The sequence below is a fragment of the Equus asinus genome, chromosome 2 (genome assembly GCF_041296235.1).
Source record: "Equus asinus isolate D_3611 breed Donkey chromosome 2, EquAss-T2T_v2, whole genome shotgun sequence".
Classification (NCBI taxonomy): Eukaryota; Metazoa; Chordata; class Mammalia; order Perissodactyla; family Equidae; genus Equus; species Equus asinus.
In genome coordinates, this window is record NC_091791.1 from 16080189 (window position 1) to 16102694 (window position 22506).

At 44.5% G+C, this 22506-nt stretch overlaps 1 protein-coding gene across 4 annotated transcripts in view; it reads left to right on the top strand.

Annotated features, from left to right (window-relative positions):
* Window positions 1-22506, top strand: part of GFRA1 (GDNF family receptor alpha 1) — a 211332-nt gene that overhangs the window by 180421 nt on the left and 8405 nt on the right. For all 4 annotated transcript variants that reach the window (XM_070482607.1, XM_044750282.2, XM_014849273.3 and 1 more), the window contains 2 exons: window positions 1540-1674; window positions 5445-5626. In XM_070482607.1, the coding sequence (XP_070338708.1) occupies window positions 1540-1674; window positions 5445-5626 (317 nt within the window). The remainder of the gene's footprint in view (window positions 1-1539; window positions 1675-5444; window positions 5627-22506) is intronic.

Consider the following 22506-nt stretch of genomic DNA (forward strand, 5'->3'; position numbering starts at 1 on the left):
AGTAGAGATGACTTAACGACTATGGAATTACAGGTTTAAGAAATAACAGAAGTAATTAAGACATGCTCTTTGTAAAAAGTTAAAAAAATACAGAGAAACACAAAGGAGACAGTGTTCCAGATCTACAGCTCCTCTGCCAGATGTACTCACTGTTAACACCTTCGTGCCTATCCTTCTAGGCATACATCTTCATTAAATCCTCCAGGAGTGGCCAAGGCGCAGTGCTGCCAGGCATTTCTGGCTTGGCAAACTGTTACGTGCCCGAGGGGGATGAAATCCTCATCATTGAAGGGAATAACTGGTTGAGGCAATGCATTCTGTGGACCAAAATTTATTTCTCTCTTGGTCCCAGATCTCTCCCTCCGCACTAGTCTTTGGGTTCTAACTTCTTTCAGGACAAAGCTTGTTCCTGCTTCTTCCTTGTGTTGGAGGTCCACTGTGGCATCAGGCATACTGTGGGTGCTTAGCAGACATACTTTAACCTCTTCACTAAGTGTTTGGGGTAGCTGTTGCTTTCTCGCCCAAAGTTGGGAGCTCCCTATCTGCCATGGGGTGAAGTTCTCATTCTGAGGTGTAACAGGATATTATTTAGTTCAAGTCAGTAAGGAATGTAGGGCAAAGAAGATGTGCTGTTGACCCAAAAGAGCTTACAAAGAAATTCTTTTTCTGTTTCTGAACCAAATATATCCTGTGGATCACTGACCACCTATTACATCTTACTTCCAAAAAACATATAAAAACAGAAGACTTCTTGGCATGAGTAGGCCTTGCCTGGTGTGAGCCACCCAGAGAAGACATTTGGGTTGTGTTAAGTATAAATGCGTTGTTTATTTGTGCCAGTACAGAACTCATCAGGAAAACATGAATACAGGGAGATGTACGCCAGAGAGACCACCCAGCATTTCTGTGAGGACTTTTGAGGACTTCTGAGACAAATACTCTAGGAGCCATTTGCTTAGAGAATTTCCACTGTTTGTTTCCCATTCCTTCACAGCTTGGAAGAGTTTAAATCAGTTGAGGCTAGTGAGCAGAGGCCTTGTTACATACATTCAGGATGCGGGGTGACCCATAAGGATTGCTTCTAAGCTTCCCTGTGTTTCTCTGAAGAAGCCATTTGCTTCTGAGGGAAGTGGATTCAAAGTCCTAAAAGGAGTTTTAAGATACGTAAAACCGGTTCTATCTATTTGTGAAGATTAATGACATTTTCAAGAAAGTGCAAGGGATTTGGCAACTCATGCATTCTAAGTTAATTCTTTCCTGCTCCATGACATCCATACCATTTGTGCAGAAAAAAAATTTCCTAAGTGCAGCTCAAGGAGTTTTGTTATAATTTTTTAAGTAAATGTGTAAATTATTTTATGTGCTCAAGATAAATTGCCAAGAAAATGCACTGCTTAACATAATTTCCCACTCAGCAAACACAATGTTTGTAATTATCCATGGTGCATCCACCATCAGAGGAACACTTGTTTCTTTTTAGGCTATGGAAAAGTCTGTATCATCACACAAGAATAAAACACCTTGTTTTTACTCTTTTAGGTACAGTCATGACCCCCAACTACATAGACTCCAGTAGCCTCAGCGTGGCCCCGTGGTGTGACTGCAGCAACAGTGGGAATGACCTGGAAGAGTGCTCGAAATTTTTGAATTTCTTCAAGGACAATACATGTCTTAGTGAGTTTAAAAAAAATCAGAAACACACAGACGTTTTCCTCTCCAAGCTCAAGCGCTACCTTTGTGTTTCTTGTGTCTGCCTTCTCTATCTCCCTCTGTGTCTCTTTTCCTGATCACTGATGGTGAACCCGACTCCTTTTGGCCACACTGGGTAATGCAGCAGGAACAAAGCAAGTGATGGACTGGGCCCTGCCAAGACTGTGAATCCAAGGACCTGAGAGAGCAAGAGATTCAAATAACTGAGGGTACATTGTGTGGGAAAGAACATTGCTACCCACAGATCAAATTTTGATCTTGGCAACCAGCACAAAGTCTCTTCCAAAGGTTCTTAAAACCTGGGCAGAATATACAATGTGAAAAGCTCAGACAAATTAGGTGGGGGTAGGCCTCCAAGGGCTCTCGGAGAAAAATTAGAATGTTAACGTCAGTACCCCCCCGGATGTTCAGGGTTGGCTCAGAGGAGAAGCAATTCTTGAGTGGGATAAGCTGCTGATGTAGCCAGGAGCCTCAGGATGTTGGTTATCTCAGGAGATGAAAAAAGCATTGGGGCAGAGGCAGGGTGGGGGCTCCTTGGGAACAGTATCAGTTATTATTGCAGTGTCCTTTAGGCAATTTGGAAACTTGTTTCCCAAAGGGAGAGGGATAGAGAGAAATGTACTGATGTGAGCAATGACATTTATCAGAAGAACTCCAAAAGCACCATGCCAGGTCTCCCTTCTATCCACTGAGACATGCACACTTGAGGTGACGGTCCAGCTGAGATGCTTGGGTACCTCACTGACATTTTGTGACAGCCACGATTAATTTGTTTGGTGCCTTCTATGTGTACAAACAAACTCTGTAGGGAGTGTAGTATATACATTATCTTGTTTACTGTAATCTGCACAAGAATCCTAGGACATGTAAGTTTTGTGTTATCTCCATTTCACAGTTGAGTGAATGGCTGGTGTTCACATGGCCCATCTATGCCAGAGATGGGATCCAAAGCCTGAGTTCCTTCTTCTGCAGCCCCCCATCCCGGAGGGCTTTTGGGTCATGCCTGATACTGACAGGCCCACTGGACAAGAACATATGCCTGGACATCAGGGACCAGGTGTGACTTCCTGGTGAGAGGCGTGGACCACATTTCTAGGAACCAAGGTTCAGCCACTCCTCTGAGAGCCATGTCCTCAAGTGACAATTTCTCCATGATACTCTGCTGTATGGTGACTGATTTCTTGAAGAATTAGCTAGCAACTTACCATGTGCACATGAAATGCTTTTAAGTGTTTCTTCAAAAACCTCTTAATTGTTTCCTTTGTTGAAAAGACAAATCTGAGTGATTTGCTCACTAGGTACTTGAGTAATGTGGCTATAACTAAATGCTTTGATCATCTTAAAACTAAAAGATGCTTTTGGACACTTGAAATTCAAACCCACAAAGCTAGTCTCAAGTATAGAGACATTTGCTAAGACATTGGGCATACCATGGAACTACACGTTGGACCTCTTGTTTGGTCTTGACTTAAAAAAATAATAATTATATATATATTCTTTTTCACATCCTGCATGCTCTTCTGGCAGAATACAAGTTTTAATGAAGATAAAGCAATGACAATAGAGATCAGTATGAAAAAAGATTATACTCATCATGCTGGCTGGAAAACCACTCCCTCACAGAGAAATTAAAGTTGTCCCTGCTTAATAATATTTTCGTGAAGGGAGAATAGTCTGGTATCTTATTGCTAATGACTGTTCAATAAAAATAAGTACATTTGATCTTCAGCAGGGACTAAAGCCAGCCAGAATTTTTCAGAGTCATTCCATTTATACTTTGATTAGAAGAGGCACAGCATACCAAAGACACAGGGCTGTAGCTTCAGTCTCTTGCAGAACGCCCTAGAATAGAAGGAATTGGAATTTGTAGATTCCAACCCAAATGCAGTAACCTAATTCTGCTCCCTTTAGATTAACAAAAACATCTCTCAGATTCCTCAATCATGAACACAGCTTCCACCTGTTGGTTACTTCTGGTTATTGGGGAGGAAACAGTTGTTTTTAAGCCAAGAGCGTGGCAGACGTGAGGGGAAAAGAGAAGGAGGAGGTAGAGATCGAGGTGAGATATCAGTTACTGTCACTCAAGTCTTTGTTCAGAATGCCACCTTCGCCTCCCTGGACCACTTCATCTAAACTGCAGCTCCCTACTCCCACCCCAGTGCCCTCTGTACCCCACCTCTGCTTCATTTTTCTCCAAGCATTTCTCACCGCCTAATGTGTTGTATCTTCTACTTCTTTGTCTCTCCAAGTAGAATGTGACCTCTGTGAGGTCAGGGACTTTTGTCTGTTTTTGCTGTCATTGCTCTTCACTGCTGCATCCCCAGCACAGAGCAGTGCTTGGCACTTACTGGATGTTCCATTGACATTTGAATGAATGAATGAGCAAGTGAACAGACTCCCCAAGTGGCAAAGCAAACTCGCGGGAAAGCGCAAGTAGTTTCAGTCAATGGCAAGGGCCTCCTGAATCTACATGTCTTAACAAGAAAAGGGAAGATTTTATTTGTTGTTGTTGTTCTGGGTCATTCAAGGAAACCAGTCCCTCATGTGCCTCTTTCTTTATATGCCACCCACCCATTAAACCATGTAACATGGTTAGGAGCATAAAAAGCATTTATATTAATTTGAAGCTGTTTCTCACAGCCTAAAAGGTGTAAAGTTCTAGAAAACAAGCTTCCAATTTGCTGAACTTAAAGGATAACAACTTTAGAACAAAATGTCACTTCTAAGAGGAAGATTAGGCTTAAATTATTCTGTCTTGTGTATCGAAAAATGCCAGCTAAGAGACATATATTAACAATTTGCACATTCAGGTCCCAAATGGAGGAGTTTGATTTCTTATACAATGAATATGAAATAAAAAATTCCTAAATCCAGACCAAATCCCTGAAGACCTGATTAAAAACTGTTTTTTATTCATTTGGGGGAGGGGAACAACACACAACCAATTTACTCTTGCCATAAAAACAATCTAATCCCATGAAATTGTAATAAGCTTTTAAAGTTTTACGTTTTAAACTTTTCATTTAAGCAAGGCTGCTCCTACCTAATTATGTAGATTTTGTTTGGAAGACTGGGAGCAGAAAGGGAAAAAAATAATCTTACTTAAATTTTCACTATATATTGATGAGGTTTGGGGTAGATTTTTCTCTTAAAGAAACTGGTTGCATTTTGCTTTGAACAATGCCTGGCTCATAGTAGGTGCTTGTGGTAGTGAATCACGTTTTTTGCTGTTTCATTTTACTGCCTGTTAAATTAGTGTGAATGCCATCAAGTCGCCTCAGTCTCATAATTAAGAATGTTGTCCTTTAAAAAAAAAGCATTAGTTAGTTTGCTTTTTGTATAGAATCTTGATAGAGCACAAGGATTTTCTTGGAAGATGGGACAGTGACTATGATCCCAAATAACAGGTCCAAGGCTGGGTTTCAGAGGGCTCAACTGATGAGTATTTTAGGGCAAGAATCTTGCTTACCACCTGCAACATAAATATGAGCGCAATAAATATTTGCTGCACTTGGAGCATAGCTAAGTGTCCAGCTCAGTGTCTAATGAATGAATTGATTTTTGAGCCAATGGCCAGCTCTCAGCTCATGTAGGGTGGATGGATGGATGGGTTTTGTTCAGAGAAGTCCAGTGCTGCAATCAGAATTCCTAGTGAGCCTCTCTGGCTTCACGTATCCTGTCTGTTACATTTGCTGCTTGACTTTGAAATTGGATTTCCTCCTGTTTTACTGCAGAAAATGCAATTCAAGCCTTTGGCAATGGCTCCGATGTGACAGTGTGGCAGCCAGCCCTCCCTGTTCAGACCACCACTGCCACCACCACCACAGCCTTCCGGGTCAAGAACAAGCCCCTGGGGCCAGCAGGGTCTGAGAATGAAATCCCCACTCATGTTTTACCACCTTGTGCAAATTTACAGGTAAGGGTGGGGGCCGAACTCCCTGTTGGAACTCACTTCTCGGGGGAACACAGACTCGTTTTCTGAGATGCGTTTAGAAGTAGATGGCAGATGCTACTCAGGTTTGAATCTTCAAAGTGCATTTTAACCGTGATAAATGGAGATTGGGAAGTGCCGTAGAGTGGAGAGAAAGAAGGGCTCTGGAAGTGATTCTGCCATTTACTTGGGGTGTGGCTTTGGTTAAGGCCCTTGTGTCTGGCCTTGGTGTCTTTACCGATAAAGTGAGGAGGCTGGACAGGTGAATCCTTAAGCTTTCTGCTTGTGGAGGGGTAGAGTTGAGTTGGCTATTTATTTATTTACTATGCTTATTCTGTGTTTTCTAGAAGCGGCATATTGAAAAGAAAGGAACTCTTGGGTTTGTTGACATCACTGACATATAACTTAACATGGAGCATTTAACTCTATCTAAAGGTGAACCAGACACAGTGTTACTAGTGAAGGGTTAACTCAAATGTAGAGTCTGGTATGGGTTCATTCTTCAGGAACAGAAGAAAATGCTCTTCCGCAGCAAGAGGAGCTGTGAGGAGCTGCCCTGCAAACTCCTCAGGTGACTGAACCCAGTGACAATGGCCAAGAGACTTTGGGGTTAATCCAGTTCTCCAAGGCCAGAACCACAATGACACACTAATGGCGGCTTCCTGACTTTAATCAAAGCAGAGTGTTTATTCTGCCTTTTTATTGATTTTTTTTATAGTAATGAGTATTCAGCTATTTGGCAAGATATTACATATTAATATGTTCACAAGGTATTTTCACCCACTTTACCTCTTTGGATGTTATCCTCCTGACAGCTGCAGGAGAGATGCCGTTATTATAGTATTAGCAGCTTGTTCTTTCGTTTGGGGACACGGGGGCTCTTCGAAGTCGCACTTTTGCTGGAGCCTGCAGAGCTAGTGAGGCACAGAACCAGCGCTGGGAATCTAGGAGCCTCATGTTCTTTTCATGATTCCTTCTGTGTTTGGGGGGTAGCGGTGACCACATGGTGACTTCTGCCTCCTGCCATGCTAGGGAAAGGGATGTTTGCCAGGAACCGTGATGTCACTTCACACTTGTCACTGGAATACATCATCCCTTCTCTCCCCCCACCATCCAAGGATCAGCCTCGCCAGAATGCTCACCAGAAACCTTCTTTTGCCAACACTCTGCTTGATTCACAGCCTACTTTGTTCCTTAGAAAGTATTGGGGCAGTTTTTCCACTTCTGATGCGCTTGCTATCTTCTTGTCCCTAATGTCTCCCCTCTTTCTCCTGGATATCCTACATGCCATTCATCTGAGCTTTGGTGTCTGTCCTCTGTCTTTCGTTGTCTCCACTGCCCAACACACACCGTTAGACACGCTCACACACACAACACTAAGGAGAAGGCAGGTAGGGAAGCCACACTGCCTAGGGTGAACCAGATGTTCTTCATACTTCTAAAGCATTTCCAAAGCACTTCCCATCTCCAAAGCGCTATGCAGAAGATGCTGGAACTCAGAGGAGGCTTGGGGAATACTATAGCATTTAACTGCTACACCCTACCGCAGAGCCCTGAGGTTCAGGGAGGGGAAGTGACTTGTACAAAGTCCCCCAGCTGGTTAGGGGTGGGTTTAGAGCCAGACTTAGCAGGGAAGAAACAGGGTCTCTTCTTTATCTCTGGTCAGTGCTCAGCATCCTGCTTCCTCCTAGGTCAGCCTTCTGCTCTTGTTGGGTCCACGCAGATTCTAGCATCAGTAAAGACACGTAGCCAGATGAGGGATAAGACCTTGTTATCATAAGGTTGTAACAGTGGGCCCGAGGTGGTTCCTGACCAGTAGAAGAAGCAACAGGGCTGCAGTAAAACCAGATTCTTCTCTGCACGTGTCTCATTGCAGCGAGCATGACTGCAGAGGCAGTGTTCATCCTGTTTATGAAGCCCCTTCTGTGTTTTGGAAAGTTCATGGAGATGGGATTCAAAAATGATTGTTGTTCTCAGGGAATTTACAAATAGGGGGAAGATGCAGCTTGTCCACATCTTTGGAAGGTCAGACTAAGGTGATAGATGACGTCTCAGAAGAGTAGTCATCACTGGAAACTCCATGAAATTAGTTTCCCCCATGAGAGAGGAGTCTGTCAGCCATAAGGGGGTGTTCTCCCCACCTCCCTGCCCCCCGCCCCCACATCACAGCACCTGACTTTGGCTTCCTGTGATGCAGTGCATGCACCTTGGCCACACAGTATTTTGCCTCCAACACAGACCTGCCCAACCACCCCTCCCTGCAAGGAGGACTCTGTACCGCTGCTGTAGGGTTCCCTGGCAACATCAGGGGACCCATGAGCTCTCTTCCCATGAAACAGCGCCATTCCTTCCCCTGTATTAGTGATAGGAACTCTGCTTCATAAATACAGGGGCAAAGTAAAACTAAAGGATGGTGTTTATCTCAGGGCTGCCATTTAACTTCTCAGCAGAGGGAGAAATGGAGGTGTGGGACTACCAAGGAACGAGGGGGCAACCCCACCTCTCTTCGCTGTGACACAGAATCCACATATCTTGGAGCTAAACAGCATTTCATTTCCAGGGAGCCCTTAAGGGTTCCACAAAACCTCACCTTTCCTCCTAAGATGACTACCTGCTTCAGCCCATTTTTGCACACATGAGGCAGGAGACAAGGGTGTGGACTCTGCAGCCCAGCATGTGTTCAGACATGACTCTCGTCTTCACCAGCAACTTGTCCTGTCCAAGCCTCAGCTTCCACATCTACAAAACACAAGGATGGTCCAGCTGCTAGAGTTGAGAGGACTGAATGGGGGTAATGCTTCAGTGCTTGGTGAACGCTCCAGAATGGTGCTTTGAAAATGTCTCATTTGATGCCTGATCCCAAGTCAGTTGGCCACTTGGTCTCTTTGCAACAGATGGATGGTGGTGTTGTGCCTTGCTTGCTTGGGAACATTGGTGTGAGTTTGCACTAACAGGCGTATGGTATATTTTACTTTTCAAAACACTTCGCATGCTTTGTGCCCATTACACCTCACAGTAGCCCATGAATCAGGTATGGCAGAGGCGTCCTTCCCTTTTACAAATGAGGCACCTGAGGCAGGGAGAGGCAAATGACTTAACTGAGATCACGCAGCAACTCCCTGGCAGGGCTGGAATTTCTGGCTCTGAGGCCAGTCTACTTTTGCCTTGTTCCATGACCTTGGACAACTTGGGCTCTTTCTTTGAATTAAGAATGGACAGAGAGGATGAAGTAAAAAATAGAAAAGGAGGTCATGCAGTATTTTTCTTTCTGTGTCTGGCTTATTTCTCTTAGCATAATGTCCTCTAGGTTCATGATCTTATTTATATGTGGAATCTTAAAAGGTCAAGCTCTTGGAAGCAAAGAGTAGAATGGTGGTCACCGGAAACTAGGGCATGAGGGAAATGGAGAGATGTTGGTCAAAGGGTGCAAAGTTTCGGATATGCAGGTTGAATAAGATCTGAAGATCTAATATACAGCATGGTGACCATAGTTAACAATACCATATTGTATACTTGAAATTTGCCAAGAGAGTAGATCTTAATTGTTCTCACCCCCTAAAAAACAGTAACTATGTGAGGTGATGGATAATAGGTTAATTAGCTTGATTGTGGCCAACCTTTCACAGTGTATGCATATATCAAAACATCATGTTGTACACCTTAAGCATATACAATTTTTATTTGTCAGTTGTACCTTGTAAAGCTGGAAGTAGAAAAGAATAGAAAAGGAGGAAAGGAGAAGCTGGTTCTCAGATGCTGTCTACTCCACTTGTTCCTTGAAGGCAGCGATTTGAATGATGGGAAAACACAAAGCTCAGACTTTAGGCTGGGTTTCTTCATGCCACAGTTCCAGGAGACAGGGCATAGGAGAAGGACTGAAAGTTTGCCCACAGAACTCTTTGCAGCTTGATCATCTCTTTAGGATGACCTCTGTAAAGAATGGTTGAAAGAATCCTTGGAGGCCAGAGGATCGGGGGGCTGAGTGAGTGATGAGAGATGGGCCTTAGCCTGTGAGAACGTGGTCTCTGGTGCTGATTTAGGACTCTTGCTTCGGCGTAGGGCTCCCAGGAGACTCATTCTCCCCATCTGTCCTTCCTTTGCCTGCCTGGCTGTCTCCAGATAAATTACCATTTGCCAGGGGGTCCTAGAAATATCTTAGAATGGCGTTTGTCCCAGCCGCATGTGTCATTACTCAGAATAGAACTGACTTAAACCAGCTTCGGATCCATTGGTAACAGATTTGGAGAAAGTCAACTATCTTTGGCAGCTCTAAAGTTCACTTCCCTTGAGAAGCACCCTCTTGTAATATTTTAAAATATACAATAATATGAGAAAACTCTCAGGGACTTGAGTTTCTGTCTTAACATTTGTGATAGATTTCCCGCTTGGAAAGGAAGAAGTAAGAATAAACATTTTCAGAAGTCAGCTTCGAAGTGTAATTATCAATAAACCAAACACAATTCTGTTTGAGGAAATGGGTGGCCTTGGGTGTGGGGCATATAGGACTCATCTACGCTTGCTATGAAAGGCTCAGCTTTAAAAAAGGAAAGTTGATTGATTAGTCTAAAATGTCATAGAAATGTCCAAGTGCTGACTCCCCGAGGTGATAAAATACCAGGTTTTGGGTAACCCGCCAAGCTTCCATGTCAGGATTAATTGGCAGTCATATTAGTAACAAGTGTGACGCAGGCTGTGGTATTGTTGGCATATCCCTTTGACTTGTACAAAATGGTCACACAAGAAACAAAGAAACATTAAAAATTCTACCAATTATTTCATCTTCTGTGCACTTGAGTGGTCTGGTAGCTGGGAAAAGCTCAGGATATTTAAACCAAATGGATCATACTTGTCGCTTATTTAAAGTAAATATCTTTCGGAGGTGTAAGTGTTGGAAAAATCTCTATTTTGCATCATTGTGCACTGCTTCACTCTGATGGCATGGAAGTGAAGACCTCTTAAAGTGACATTTGTAAGCTCCTGATTTCCATGGTCAAATAGGATTATAGAGACTGAGGAATACTGCCTTGGGACTAGGGCTGAAGACCCCTGAGAAAGTTTTGCTGCCTCTGCCCCTTTTCCAAAAAGAGATGTGATGGATGATTGAGAGGAGAAAGTCTGATAGATCAGGGCACATGCTAAAAGCCAAGGCAGGATGATATAGGATAGTTAAGGGGAAGTGGGTGGGAGCTCTAGTGAACAGTGTAAGCCATATTCAAAGTCAGCTTTTTGTGAGCCAAATAAAACATATCTGTGGGTGAGGCATGAAGGGCCAGCAGTTGCAGATCTCAAGATCAAGTTTCCTCTCTTCATCCCAAGGGGACTTCTAAGGCAGAATTCTAGAAATGAACCCACAAAGTAGTTTTCTCAGTCTTAAAAGATGTGAGCAGGATCCAAATGGATAGCCTTTGCAAGAATGTTTACTACTAAAATCAGCAGTGCAGATGCCACCTGTCCCTTTCTCCCTCAACAATTTCATCATCTGCTTTGGTGGTTAGATCATGCTGGCCCTAAGGGTCTCACAGTGGGGACAGTGCTGGCGCTCTGTGAGCTGTGGGCTTGGACATCTTCCCTGGAGCAGAGAACCTGCAATATCCACTGGATTTCAGTCTAGGTCCACACCTCCCTGGCCGCCTGAGAAAGGCTCAGTCCAGTCCCTTCTCTTTGAAGAATACAATTGGAAGCTTGCAGGATATAGTACAACGTTTACAGATTGGTAGGAGGGGCAGGGGGCGGGCAGGATTTGCCCATCTTTTACACAATCCATTTAACTTCTACATCTTAGAGTACTGTTCCCATATTGAATTTGAATATTGAATATTAGAATACTGTGTTAGAATACTGAAAATAATCTGTATCTGAGACAAGACCTTCCATCCCAGAAGAACACTACATCCTCCACTGCCCCAGTACCTCATGAGATCTAAACGAAGTCTGTTTGTACCGGACAGGTCCAGACAAGACCAGAAGTGATTCTGAAACTCTTCCCAGGGCCAAACCCCAAAAGTCTCTATGTGGCAGGTGGGCAATTATCCAAACCTGCTAAATACTCAGGACTCCTCTGGCTGTGACCAAGAGAAAATTTTAAGTGTTGAGTTTTAAAAGGAAAGTTGCCAATGGGTGTTCTGTAAATCATTTGTGCCAGCAGACTGACCCCATTATGTCAGCTAATCCTGGAAATACAGGAGGTAAATTTAAATCTTCTAGCATGAAGCACTTAATCAATATTCTAAATGTTTTCCTTGCAATTTATGCTAGCAAAGCAATGGGGTGCTTTGGCGTCCCGTTAATCTTCCACTGGAGGAGAGGCGCTTGAGAGCAAGGCCAGGGTGGTGGGATTTTGTACAGGATGACTGGTAGGAGGGCAGGGAGCTGGAAGGGGAGAGAGAGGTGCTTATTTCTACACCAGGCCTGAGCATACTCGTCCCCTGTACTCACTCCACCCTTTCAGCGGGCAGAGCTACCCTGTGGGCACCTCCTCGGCACTTTCTTTTCAACCTGTGGTTGACAGCCTAGGAGTCGGTTAGCTGGAAAGAACATGAGCTTTAGAGTTGGTTGGACCTGAGTGAGAATCTCAGCTCACTTCCTATTGCTCTGGGACCTGGGGAATGTTTCTTACCCTCTCTGAATGTCTGCTGTAAAATATTACCCACCTCTTGGGTTTGTTATGAGGATTAAAGAACTAGTGCCAGTGTGCAAAGGGCCCAGCAAGACTGGCCAACCCTCTTCACTTGGTAAGTGGCCACCACTCTTATCATGATTGATGAGATATGTTGGAGCTTTAACTCTGGACACTGAGGCTATAAAGGATGGGCTGGTCCCAGGGACTGGGGCCAGAGAGGGAAAAAGACGGAGCTCTTTAGATTTTGCTTTCTTAATTTGTAGGAAGGATTTGAACCAAGAGATATTATGCCAGTTCTAAGATGTAGTCCTTGTAGAAAGTCCCAAGGAAGGAGGGGAAGGGGTGGCATGTTCTTTGGAGACCCGGCCAACAAGGAAGGGAAACAAAAAATGCAACAAAGAAAGGAGCCTGTCTTTGAGGGGTTAGAACTGGTCCAAATTCCATCTCTCCATGCCCAGAAGGAGTCTTCTGGAATCCTCATCCTAACGACCAGCTTCTTGGTGCCGTGACTTGGAGCTGCGACGATAGTCAGATCTTAGTCCAACCTGGGCTCCAGAGTGGGCCTGTCTGCCAGGGGCTGTTGCCACATCTCTTCAACCAGTGCTGACATTGGGAAGAGGTGACACAACTATAAACAGGAAATACTCTTAGTTGCAGAAAAGATGGTGTTTGAGAACTAGCCCTGCCTCTTAGCCTCAAAGAAGAGGATTTTGCAGCCTTCCCCATATCTGCATTCCTCTGGTACTATTATTTGCTTAATATTTATCTTTAAACTCAATTACTAGATATATGTATTTATATACACACTACTGTTTTTAGACTCATCCGAAGCTGTTAATAACATATATGAAACATATGTGAGTCAATGTGCTAGCTCTCTATAAGTTACATCAATATATAAATATTAAAATTAAAGCAATAAAAAATGTTTGTATGCCGCCTAAATAATGTCATCTACACCAGTAGTCCCCAAACCTCACTTTGGGAAACATTATAAACAATCTGATCATATGACAGATCCCAGAACTATTTGCTCTGATAATTTGCATCACCTCTGCTTTTTATGTTTTGGTATTAATAAAGCAAATGTGCACATAGCACTTCCCATGAGTCGAGTACTGTTTAAAGCACATTGATGTGTGTGTATATATATATTAACTCATTTAATCCTCACAGTAACCTCATGAGGTCAGTACTATTATTATTCCCATTTTTCAGACAATAGACCTGAAACACAGGGAGTCTTCATCAAGAGAGGAGAAATAGAAAAGTAGCAATTTTCCCCTCTGTGCCTTGTAAATGGCTACCCTGTATTAGCTAAATCAGAGCACTTCACCTTTTGTTTCTAGATAACATTATTCATTCAATATGGGTTAAATCAGTCCCTAAATTCTTGTTGAACATCTGGCGGGTTGAGGTGCCAGACTGGTTCATAAACTACCATAAAGAAAGGTAATGATACCTATTCTGACACCAACTGGTGCCCTGCAATACAACTCAATTCTGATGCTAGCCCCCCTGGAGTTGGCACAGACTCCACAGGTTAAGGACCCGGTCTTCTGCAAGACTGCCCCTACTTCAGATGCCAGCCACACTTCAGAGGTTCCCAGGCCACCTGTACTTCTGACCAACCAGCTACAAATTCAGTGCTTCCCCTGACCCCCTCAGATGCAGTTTGCCAGAACAACTCAGAACTCAAGAAAGCACTGTACTTAGGATTACAGTTTTATTATGAAGGATACAAATCAAGACTAGCCAAATGGAGAGATACTTAGGCTGAGGTCTGGAGGCTCTCCAGTGAGACCTTCTGTGCCCTCTCCCTACAGAATCAAGGCACATCATCCTCCCTGCACATTGATGTGTTCACCAACCAGGAAGCTCCACCGAGCTCTGTAACCAGAGTTTTAACTCGAGTCTCATTACATAGGCATGATTGAGCCCTTGGGCACGTGATTTAACACAATCTTCCATCCCTCCCTGCTCCCTGGAGGTCAGGAGGTTGGGCTCACAGCCCCAACCCCTTGACCCATGGTTGGTCTTTCTGATGACCAGCCCCCATCCTGAGTCATCTCATTACCATAAACTTAGGTATGATCCAAGAGCTCATGACTAACGAAACACTCCTGTTACTCAAGAACTTACAAGGATTTACAGATTATCTCCCAGGAACCAGGAACAAAAGCTAGTCAAATTCTAATTTTAATTCTAAGGACAAAATGTGAAACTTCTCATCAGGAAGCTGGGGTTGAAATTTTGAGCATGGGCTCACTTCACCACTCACCAGCCATGAAACCTTGGGCAACTTAGTTATCCTCTCTGCCTCAATTTCCTCGTCCATGAAATGAGAATGACAGTAGGAGAGCCTCCTGAGTGTTATGAGGATTAAATGTGATCCTGCGTGTAAAGTATGCTGGGGGTAGCACCCAGCTCAGAGATGGTACTATGTAAGTTTTTATTATTTGTAAGTTTCATGGGACTTTTGGCACTCAGATATCACTGGGCCTGGGTCCCGTTTTCCAGTGGCTTTTCTAGTCTTGGTAGCCCGTGGGGCTTTGCACCTGTAGAGTGGATTTGTTATGGATAAGGAAAGATGAGGCCTTGTCAGAGGGGAGGTTTTGAAATGTAATTTAGAGTCCAATGCTTTTCCATCTGAAGTCACTTGCTTCCCTGGCATTTTTTGCAGAAGGTGGGCTGCTCACCTCTATGCGAATCTTGGAAATTTCAAAAAGGATTGTTCAGTGACCTCTTGGCTATGAATTGAACAGTTCCTCCAGGTCAAGCTTGCTTAACCTAGGCCCTCTCTGTGGTGGGGGCTGTCCTGTGTGCTGTGGGATGTGTAGCAGCGCCCCTGGCCTCTACCCATTAGATGCCAGTAGCATCTTTCCCCGGTTGTGACAACCAAAAATGTCCCCAGACTGTCCCCTGGTGGGAAAAGTCGCCCCTAGTTGAGGATCACTGCCCAGGAAATGAGGGCTGCCTCAAAGACCCCCTTTCCTTCCTACTAACAAGGGAAATAGAGGCCTTAGAGAGTCTTTTCAGGTTTTCTCCTCCTTACATGGTAAGGAGCTTAAGGAAATGTAAGAACAGACTGGTCCGTTGGACCAAATCTTTCCTAGGTAGTGCAGGCAAGAACAGTGAAAAGGGCTGCAGTTACCACCAAATGCCCATTTTGAGACATTTAATTTCCCCAAGGCCACACTCCCCCTTTAGTGAGACCTGTGGATAGTATCCCAAGTGTGTTAACTGAGGTTCTTTCCTGGTTCTCATCATCCAGAGGCCTGCAGGAGTCTGCGGGCTTCGGGGCCTCACACCCTCACCTTCTTCTGAGTGATGCCTTTACCTGTCCAGCACCCTGGACAGTACCCTACAGGTGACATTTCAAAGAAGACTTTTGTGTCACCACCAGAGTTGAGGGAAGTGTTTATACCAACACACAGTCAGGTTTCTCACGCATGGGCTCTGAGGATGGAGGAGTTTTAGGAGGGCTGGGGATTGAGTGGGAATGTATGGCTAGTGCCAGACATGTCAACACTGAGCCCTCAGCACATGCGCTGAATCTAAATGACTGTGGCAACGCAGATGCCATTTCCTGAGCCTTTTGTTTAAGAAAACAGTCTTGGTGCTGCATGTTATTTGTGGTATTTGGTTTATGGTCTTTTTGAGGTTTCCATCATTTCTGTGTATCCTGTGATGTATTCCATCATTTCTGTGTATTTTCTAGCACCCACTGTTGTTTTGGTCTCATAAAAAAGAAAAATCAAAATCTTGGCTACACCTAGCATTTCCTTTGCATAATGGTGTACTGCTCATTGTGAGCTTATTTACCCATTCTGGGAGAAATGAGCTGTGGGGGCGTCTTCCTTGGTAGAAGTGCTAAGCTGCAGGGCCCCCCACCCAGGCTGCTTCTGGGCTCCCCTGGAAAACTCACTACTGCGCTCTGGACCAGTCTGCCAGGCGGTCCCGGGGCCCTGTGGGATGGGCCTGGCTACTCCCAGCGTGGAGAGGCTGCCGGAGGCCTCCTGGGACTTAATCTTCCCGACTCCAGGTGCCAGCAGATGAGCTCAGAGGGAAGCTGCATCCCAGAATCCACCCACGTTAGCTCTGGGAGGAAAGAGGCTGTTGTAAAAACAATTTTTGAAATAACTGCTTGTGGAGCGTTTTCAAAGCCCTTCATCCAGGAGAGTGTTTGAATTCAGAGCTCGAAATTGGATATTACTCTAAGTTTGCCATACAATCCAGAATGCCAAAATGCATTTTCAAGTGCATTCAAACCCTACTGGAAATGGAAGCTTTCAGAGTATAACCAGTACCAAAAAATAGTAATTTTATCCTGGGGGCCAGGCTTCATGCTAGGTGGGTATGCATATCACCCTATATCACAGAGCGCAGTGTTGTATGGTGTGTCTGCTCGGGCTGCCATAACAAAATACCACAGGAAGGGGGCTTAAGCAACAGAAATTTACTTCTCACCGTTCTGGAGGCTGGAAGTCCAAGACCAAGGTGTTGGCAGGTTTGGTTTCTCCTGAGGCCTCTCTCCCTGGCTTGCACGTGGCTGCCTTGTCTCTGTGTCCTCACACGGCCTTTCCTCTGTGTGCACCCTTGGGACCTCTCTGTGTGTCCACATTTCCTCTTCTTATAAGGACACCGGTCAGATTGGATTAGGGCCCACCCTACCGGCCTCATTTTAACTTAATCACCTCTTTAAAGGCCCTATCTCCAAATATGGTCATTCTGAGGTACTGGGGTTAGGGCTGCCACATGTGAATTTTGGAGAGACACAATTCAGCCCATAACATGTGGAAGGGGCAGGTCCTCAGTAACTAAACATTTGACATTTTAAAAATCTCACTTATGGGGCGACTTTAAGGGGAAAAAATTGCTATTACCACAAGCCTGTCCTCAATCCCCAGGGTTCTGCCAAGCATCCCTTGGGGAGCCTCTGAACACGTGAGGCTCTGACTCTTGCCTAGTCCTGAGGCAGAAGGAACATGGGGAAAGACACCTCCCTTGGGGAACGAGCTGTGTGTCCGACCCGCCCCTCCCCCCCTCCCCCCCCTCCCCCCGCAAACATCAGGTGCTCTCTGCCTGGCTGAATCAGATGCTATCAGATTTCAGGCTTCTGCAAACTTAATTCAGCTAATGATTTCTTTGTGATTGGCATGTTTGCATTGTAGCAAACTTTGGTTCAACGTATTGTTAGAATACACAATACTGTAATTTAAGATTATTTTATCAGCAGTAAAGGGTTTTATAATTCATTTCAAAAGTTGTAATGGGCTTGAGCATCTTCAGTATAGTTTAATAATATAGCATTTTATAGCTGGCTGTAAAATTTCAGATTACGGTTTTAGCAATTGTGCAATTCTATTTTATAGTTTAATAATTGTTCAAATGAAGGAGAGTGTAAAGTTCCCAAAAACCAATTTAATGACTTAGAAAAATAGCCTTTATCAAAATCTATTGCACACTTTTAATGAACCCAGATGTTACCTTTTCAACAAAAGCAGATCGTGGCATCTATTTTTCTCAACCACAAAGCCCTCCAAATTAAGCACACAGAGTGCAGTATCTCTGAATTATAATTTTTCTCTTTTTTTTCCTCTTGTATCCCTAATCTCTTATAGCTGGAATAAGCCTATTTGCCAAGCACAAGGTGAACACCAGTTAGGCCAGAAAAACTTTAACAAGAACAGAGAGTAGATTGGGTCTCTGTTGAGAAGGTTCCTCATTTTACAGATGGCCCCTTATCATATGGCTTCAACTCCACCTCCTAAGTCTAATAAAGTCTATTATTAATGTCTCCAGATAACCCATATTTCATCATTCTGTGAAGTGAGTGGCAAAACGAGGAGCCCTACATTCTAACATAATTGTGTACTATCATTACAAGTAATGAAAATGTTAGCACAGGGCAGTGGGGAGAAGGCACTATCTCACATTGTCATTGGAATTAGAGTCCTTGTTATTGAATTTCTGGGATTTTCCAGGAGTGTGTTGTAAGACGACTGAAATCAAAAAAAGAGGAGGCCCTAGGCCAGGTACACAGACATGGTTACCAAGGTGCCCATGCAGCACACCTTGGGAAGACAGTCCCAGGACCCTTGGGTGCAGGATGATTCTTGGGCAGACCAGCTCTGGCTCAGAGCCTTGTTTCTGTTCCACAGAAATGACAACAGTCAGGGGAAGTCCTATATGGCTGGGCTCCTTCCTCTCTGGGGTGCAGCCGAGGGACTTGGGGCTCACAGCTCATTTCCACTCTGTGTTATAAACAGTGGTGCCCTTTGTGTGAATGGTAGGGAGGCTGACCCGGAACTACTGACCTGGTAAATAATCCAGGGGGAGAGGTCACCTGCAGCAGCTAGAACCCCTCTCTTGGGTCACCCTGAAATGATCTGAGCCTCCTTTCCTCCACCTCTCACTCGGTTCCCTAGTTGCCTCCCCTCCTTCATCAGCTCTAAAGTATTTCTGGTTGAAATTTGGTGTTGCTTGGAAACAACTTAAGGCTGTCTGTCCCTACCACATCAGGGTATCTTCTGCCAGGTCACAGTCTTCACAGCAATGATGCCACAGCTGGAAGCCAATTTTGCTGCCTGGGAACACGCGTTTGCTCCAGGCTTCAGCTGTTGTACCCCTGTTCCCTGCCCAGCACGTGACACCTTCTACATTATAATGGGGATGGGGGGATGGCTCTTAGTGATTCTTAGGTCCTATGGAGCATGGAGGCAACACTAGCATTTGTTTTACTCCAAAACCAAGCTCACTTTAAGATAATACAGCTTGAACTGTGCCAATGCTCAACAGGGGATCGTGCAGACAGTTGGCCAACAGCTGCATGGTTAGTTCTCAACGTTGCTTTTTTCAGAAAAAGAGGCTGTTGTGCTTAAGAGTAGAGAATACTGAAGGGCCAGGCTTCTTGCCACAATAAAATCAAACCTTCCTGTGGACTACAGTGGAGAATAGTTTAATCTTCTTAGTCCCTGGATTCATCATCTGTAATATGGGAATAATGAGCACTAGTACCTAGGAGGGCTGTGATAATTAAACAAATTAAAATTCCTCAGCACAGTCACTGAGCCTCCAGCACAGCAATTATTTTTATCATTATTTTATCTTCTTGGTTCGTCTGTGTTGACCATGAGACAGAAGGAGCCTGTATTGAGGGGGCGTTTGGTGACCTTTACCCAAAAATTCATCCAGGAAATGAACTTGGGCATGATACAGGGTGTGGACCCTGAAGAAGTGGGCCTTAGGTTGCGCCAGTTTTTTATGATCATCTATTTGTGATGTCTTCTCCTAAACATCCTTTTTTTTTTTAACCACTTTTCTCAAAAAATGAGAATACCAGCTTAGGATGGGGATGGGAAGAACAGACCCCCTCCATACATTCTGTGAAGAGCCATTAGGCCACCTGCACCTGTGGTCCAGAGGGCAGTGAGGCTGACCCATCAGAGGAACAGTAATTCAGCAGTTGGACAATTGCTTAACCTAATTGCTGGGTAATAAACATGCTTAATAAAAAGGAATAGGATGTCTGCACCATCTTGGCTATAAATGTGCTCTCTTGTTCTGGGTAACCTACGTGAATACCTCTGAGCACGCTTAGATCACATACTATAAATACATCCAATTTCTTGTATCCCCTACTGACCTCTTATCCTTAGGATTTCTAACCAACCATGCCTCCCTGAATAATAGGCGCTACTTTGTACTTGAGCCACGGGCTCCTGTTCTCTTGGGGGTGAGGTTCAACAAAGGGCTCCCCTCCCCTGTACCCCTCATATTTGAAGCCCAAGAGGAGTCATCATGGACAAGACTGTCTAGAGAGGAAGCTCAGGATGGTGGGCACGGGGGAGGCGTTGTAGGAGTTTTCTCCAGAGTGGCTACAGGGACCTCAGGTATGACATGAGATGTGCTCACCTCTGAGGCTTGTGGTGGAACAAGAATCACCAGGGCTGGCTTGACCTGTGATCTTGGGCAGAAGCCACATTTGCGCAAGTTGCTCTGGTTTCCGGGTGAGTCTTAGGAGGACCCCCTACTGCTGTGTACCCCTTGTCAGCCGCTCAGTTGACTTTAGGCTACCTGAGCTGGCTCTGTCCTTGCTGCCTGTCTGACCCCCCAGCTTATTACTCCCCACTCAGAACCTTCCTCAGCAGTTAGCAGGAGAACAAGAACTATTTCCAAGGGTTGATCTAGGGATTATGGGAGGTGACATGTACTGTGTCTGGCACGGAGTCAACATGCATGGGTTTTGGCATCGAAAAAGACCAGGTTCAAATCTCAGCACAACCACCCCAAGCTGTGGAAACCTGGGCAAGTCCCAGCCTTTCAGAGCCCCCGTTTCCTGATCTGTACAAAAGGGGAGTACTGCCTTCAGAAAGTCCTTTGAGTCCTTGGAAGTCTTCAGTAAAACGCAGATGGGATCATTATCAGTGGAGGCTGTTATCAATGGTAATCCTCACAGCCTTCATCACTATTCGTCTACGTGGTTTTCCTCTATTTTCTAGACTATTCTTCTCTGTCTACTAAAAGCACATTTTTAAAAAAAGTTTATAAACTTTTTGCTTTCATCTTGTTTTTCATAGCACCAAGAGTGCTCCATCTTCTGAACAGAGGGCGAACAAAAGCCCTGGGTCCATGATGTCTCCAGACCGCAGGGTTTTATATCAAACCTTAGTTACCACCATAAGTCACAGAGCCGTTACAGGGCCGCACTCAGCTGCACATAAATGCACAGGAGAATGAGAGGCTTAATAAATATTATCTGATGGTGATGAGGATGCGTGTCTGATGCGATAGGCTTCATGCGCTTCTCATCAGGGACCACAATGAATCTTTTCTGGTGCTCCTGCACATTTGCATTTCTGACTGCACAGTTTGAGAAAACAAATGTTTCATTTTGGGGCCATCCCCCTTGTTGCCTTTACACCATTATCGCAAAATGTTGGCTCTACAAAACTCCCCCACCCCAAACCAAAACGTCTTTCACACATTGTTTGGCATAATCTTACTGTTAATTGGGTGTAATTTTCTAAAATACAGCTCATAATTGCTTCTTGTCTGAATATTTTACTAATCAAGCCAGTTAACCATGAACGAAAACACACAGTTCTCTGATGTAGTTGGCAACCTGTGTTTGCCCCAACTTGGAGAAAAGCAAAATAGATGTAAGATGATCCTGTGAAGTTATGGAAAGAAGCAAGGCCAGCTCGAGTGCGGTGTTAAGCTCCCTGCTGTAGACAGTGTCTGCACACAGCTCTCCTTGCCATCCTGCCATTAGTGTTAAATTACAAGTGCAGGGCTGCGGGCATCCTTTCTGTGGTGTGCTGGAGACTGACAGGCAAGCCCCCGGGGGACTGCTTAGCTAATGGAGGACTGTTGATATATCTTACTGGACTGTATCTCTTTCATTGCATTCATTTTTAAATCTAAGGAACACCATGAGTCAGTTCTAATCAATATCATATTCACAAGCCAAATTGAGCTTTCCTATTTTCCCCACCTCTACCCCCATCGGAGGACGACCAGCATAGGGACCACAGAGAGGCTTAGAGATCAACAGCAACTTGGATTTTAAAAGGACTTCCTCCCAGAGTATCCCATTTGATTCTCACAACTCTGTGAGGTAAGCAGGAGGGCACAGATTATTATAATTATAGCTGATGGTTGAAAAGCCAGGACCAGGACCCTCCTAACCTGTGTTCTTTTTACCATCCCATATCAATCAAGCCAGTCCCAGGAGTAAGTGCTAAACCTTAGTAGCAGCTCTCTTAACTGACCCTCCTTTAACCAACTCACCACGGAAGCCAGCCTCTCCGTTCCCCTGTAAATGTCTAACGCCCAAGGCAGACCGAATGCCCCAGGCTAGTGGGCCTCTCCCCTGCTCACCTGGGCCTCGGCTCTCTCTGGTTGAGACGCAGGCTTAAAAGAGTCAGGTATGTTTGTTCTCAGACTTTTTTGTCCTGTTGTGTTTGGTGTTTGCTTACATCATTTAATTAAATATTACATGAATGATTGAAATAGGAGCACAGAAGAAAGCATAGTTGTTTCAATAAAAACTAAGTTGACTATATTGGAAAAGGCGAATTCCTAAAAAAAGAAATGCCTTCAGATTAGGTGTGGGTGGACAACTGTAAAAGACTGAGAAAAATTATAAAAACGTCGAAAGATTCAGCACTGAGATTCCTCTGCGGGTATCAAACAAATGTCACTCCTGTTTTACAGAAGCTAAAACTGGAAATTGTAGACT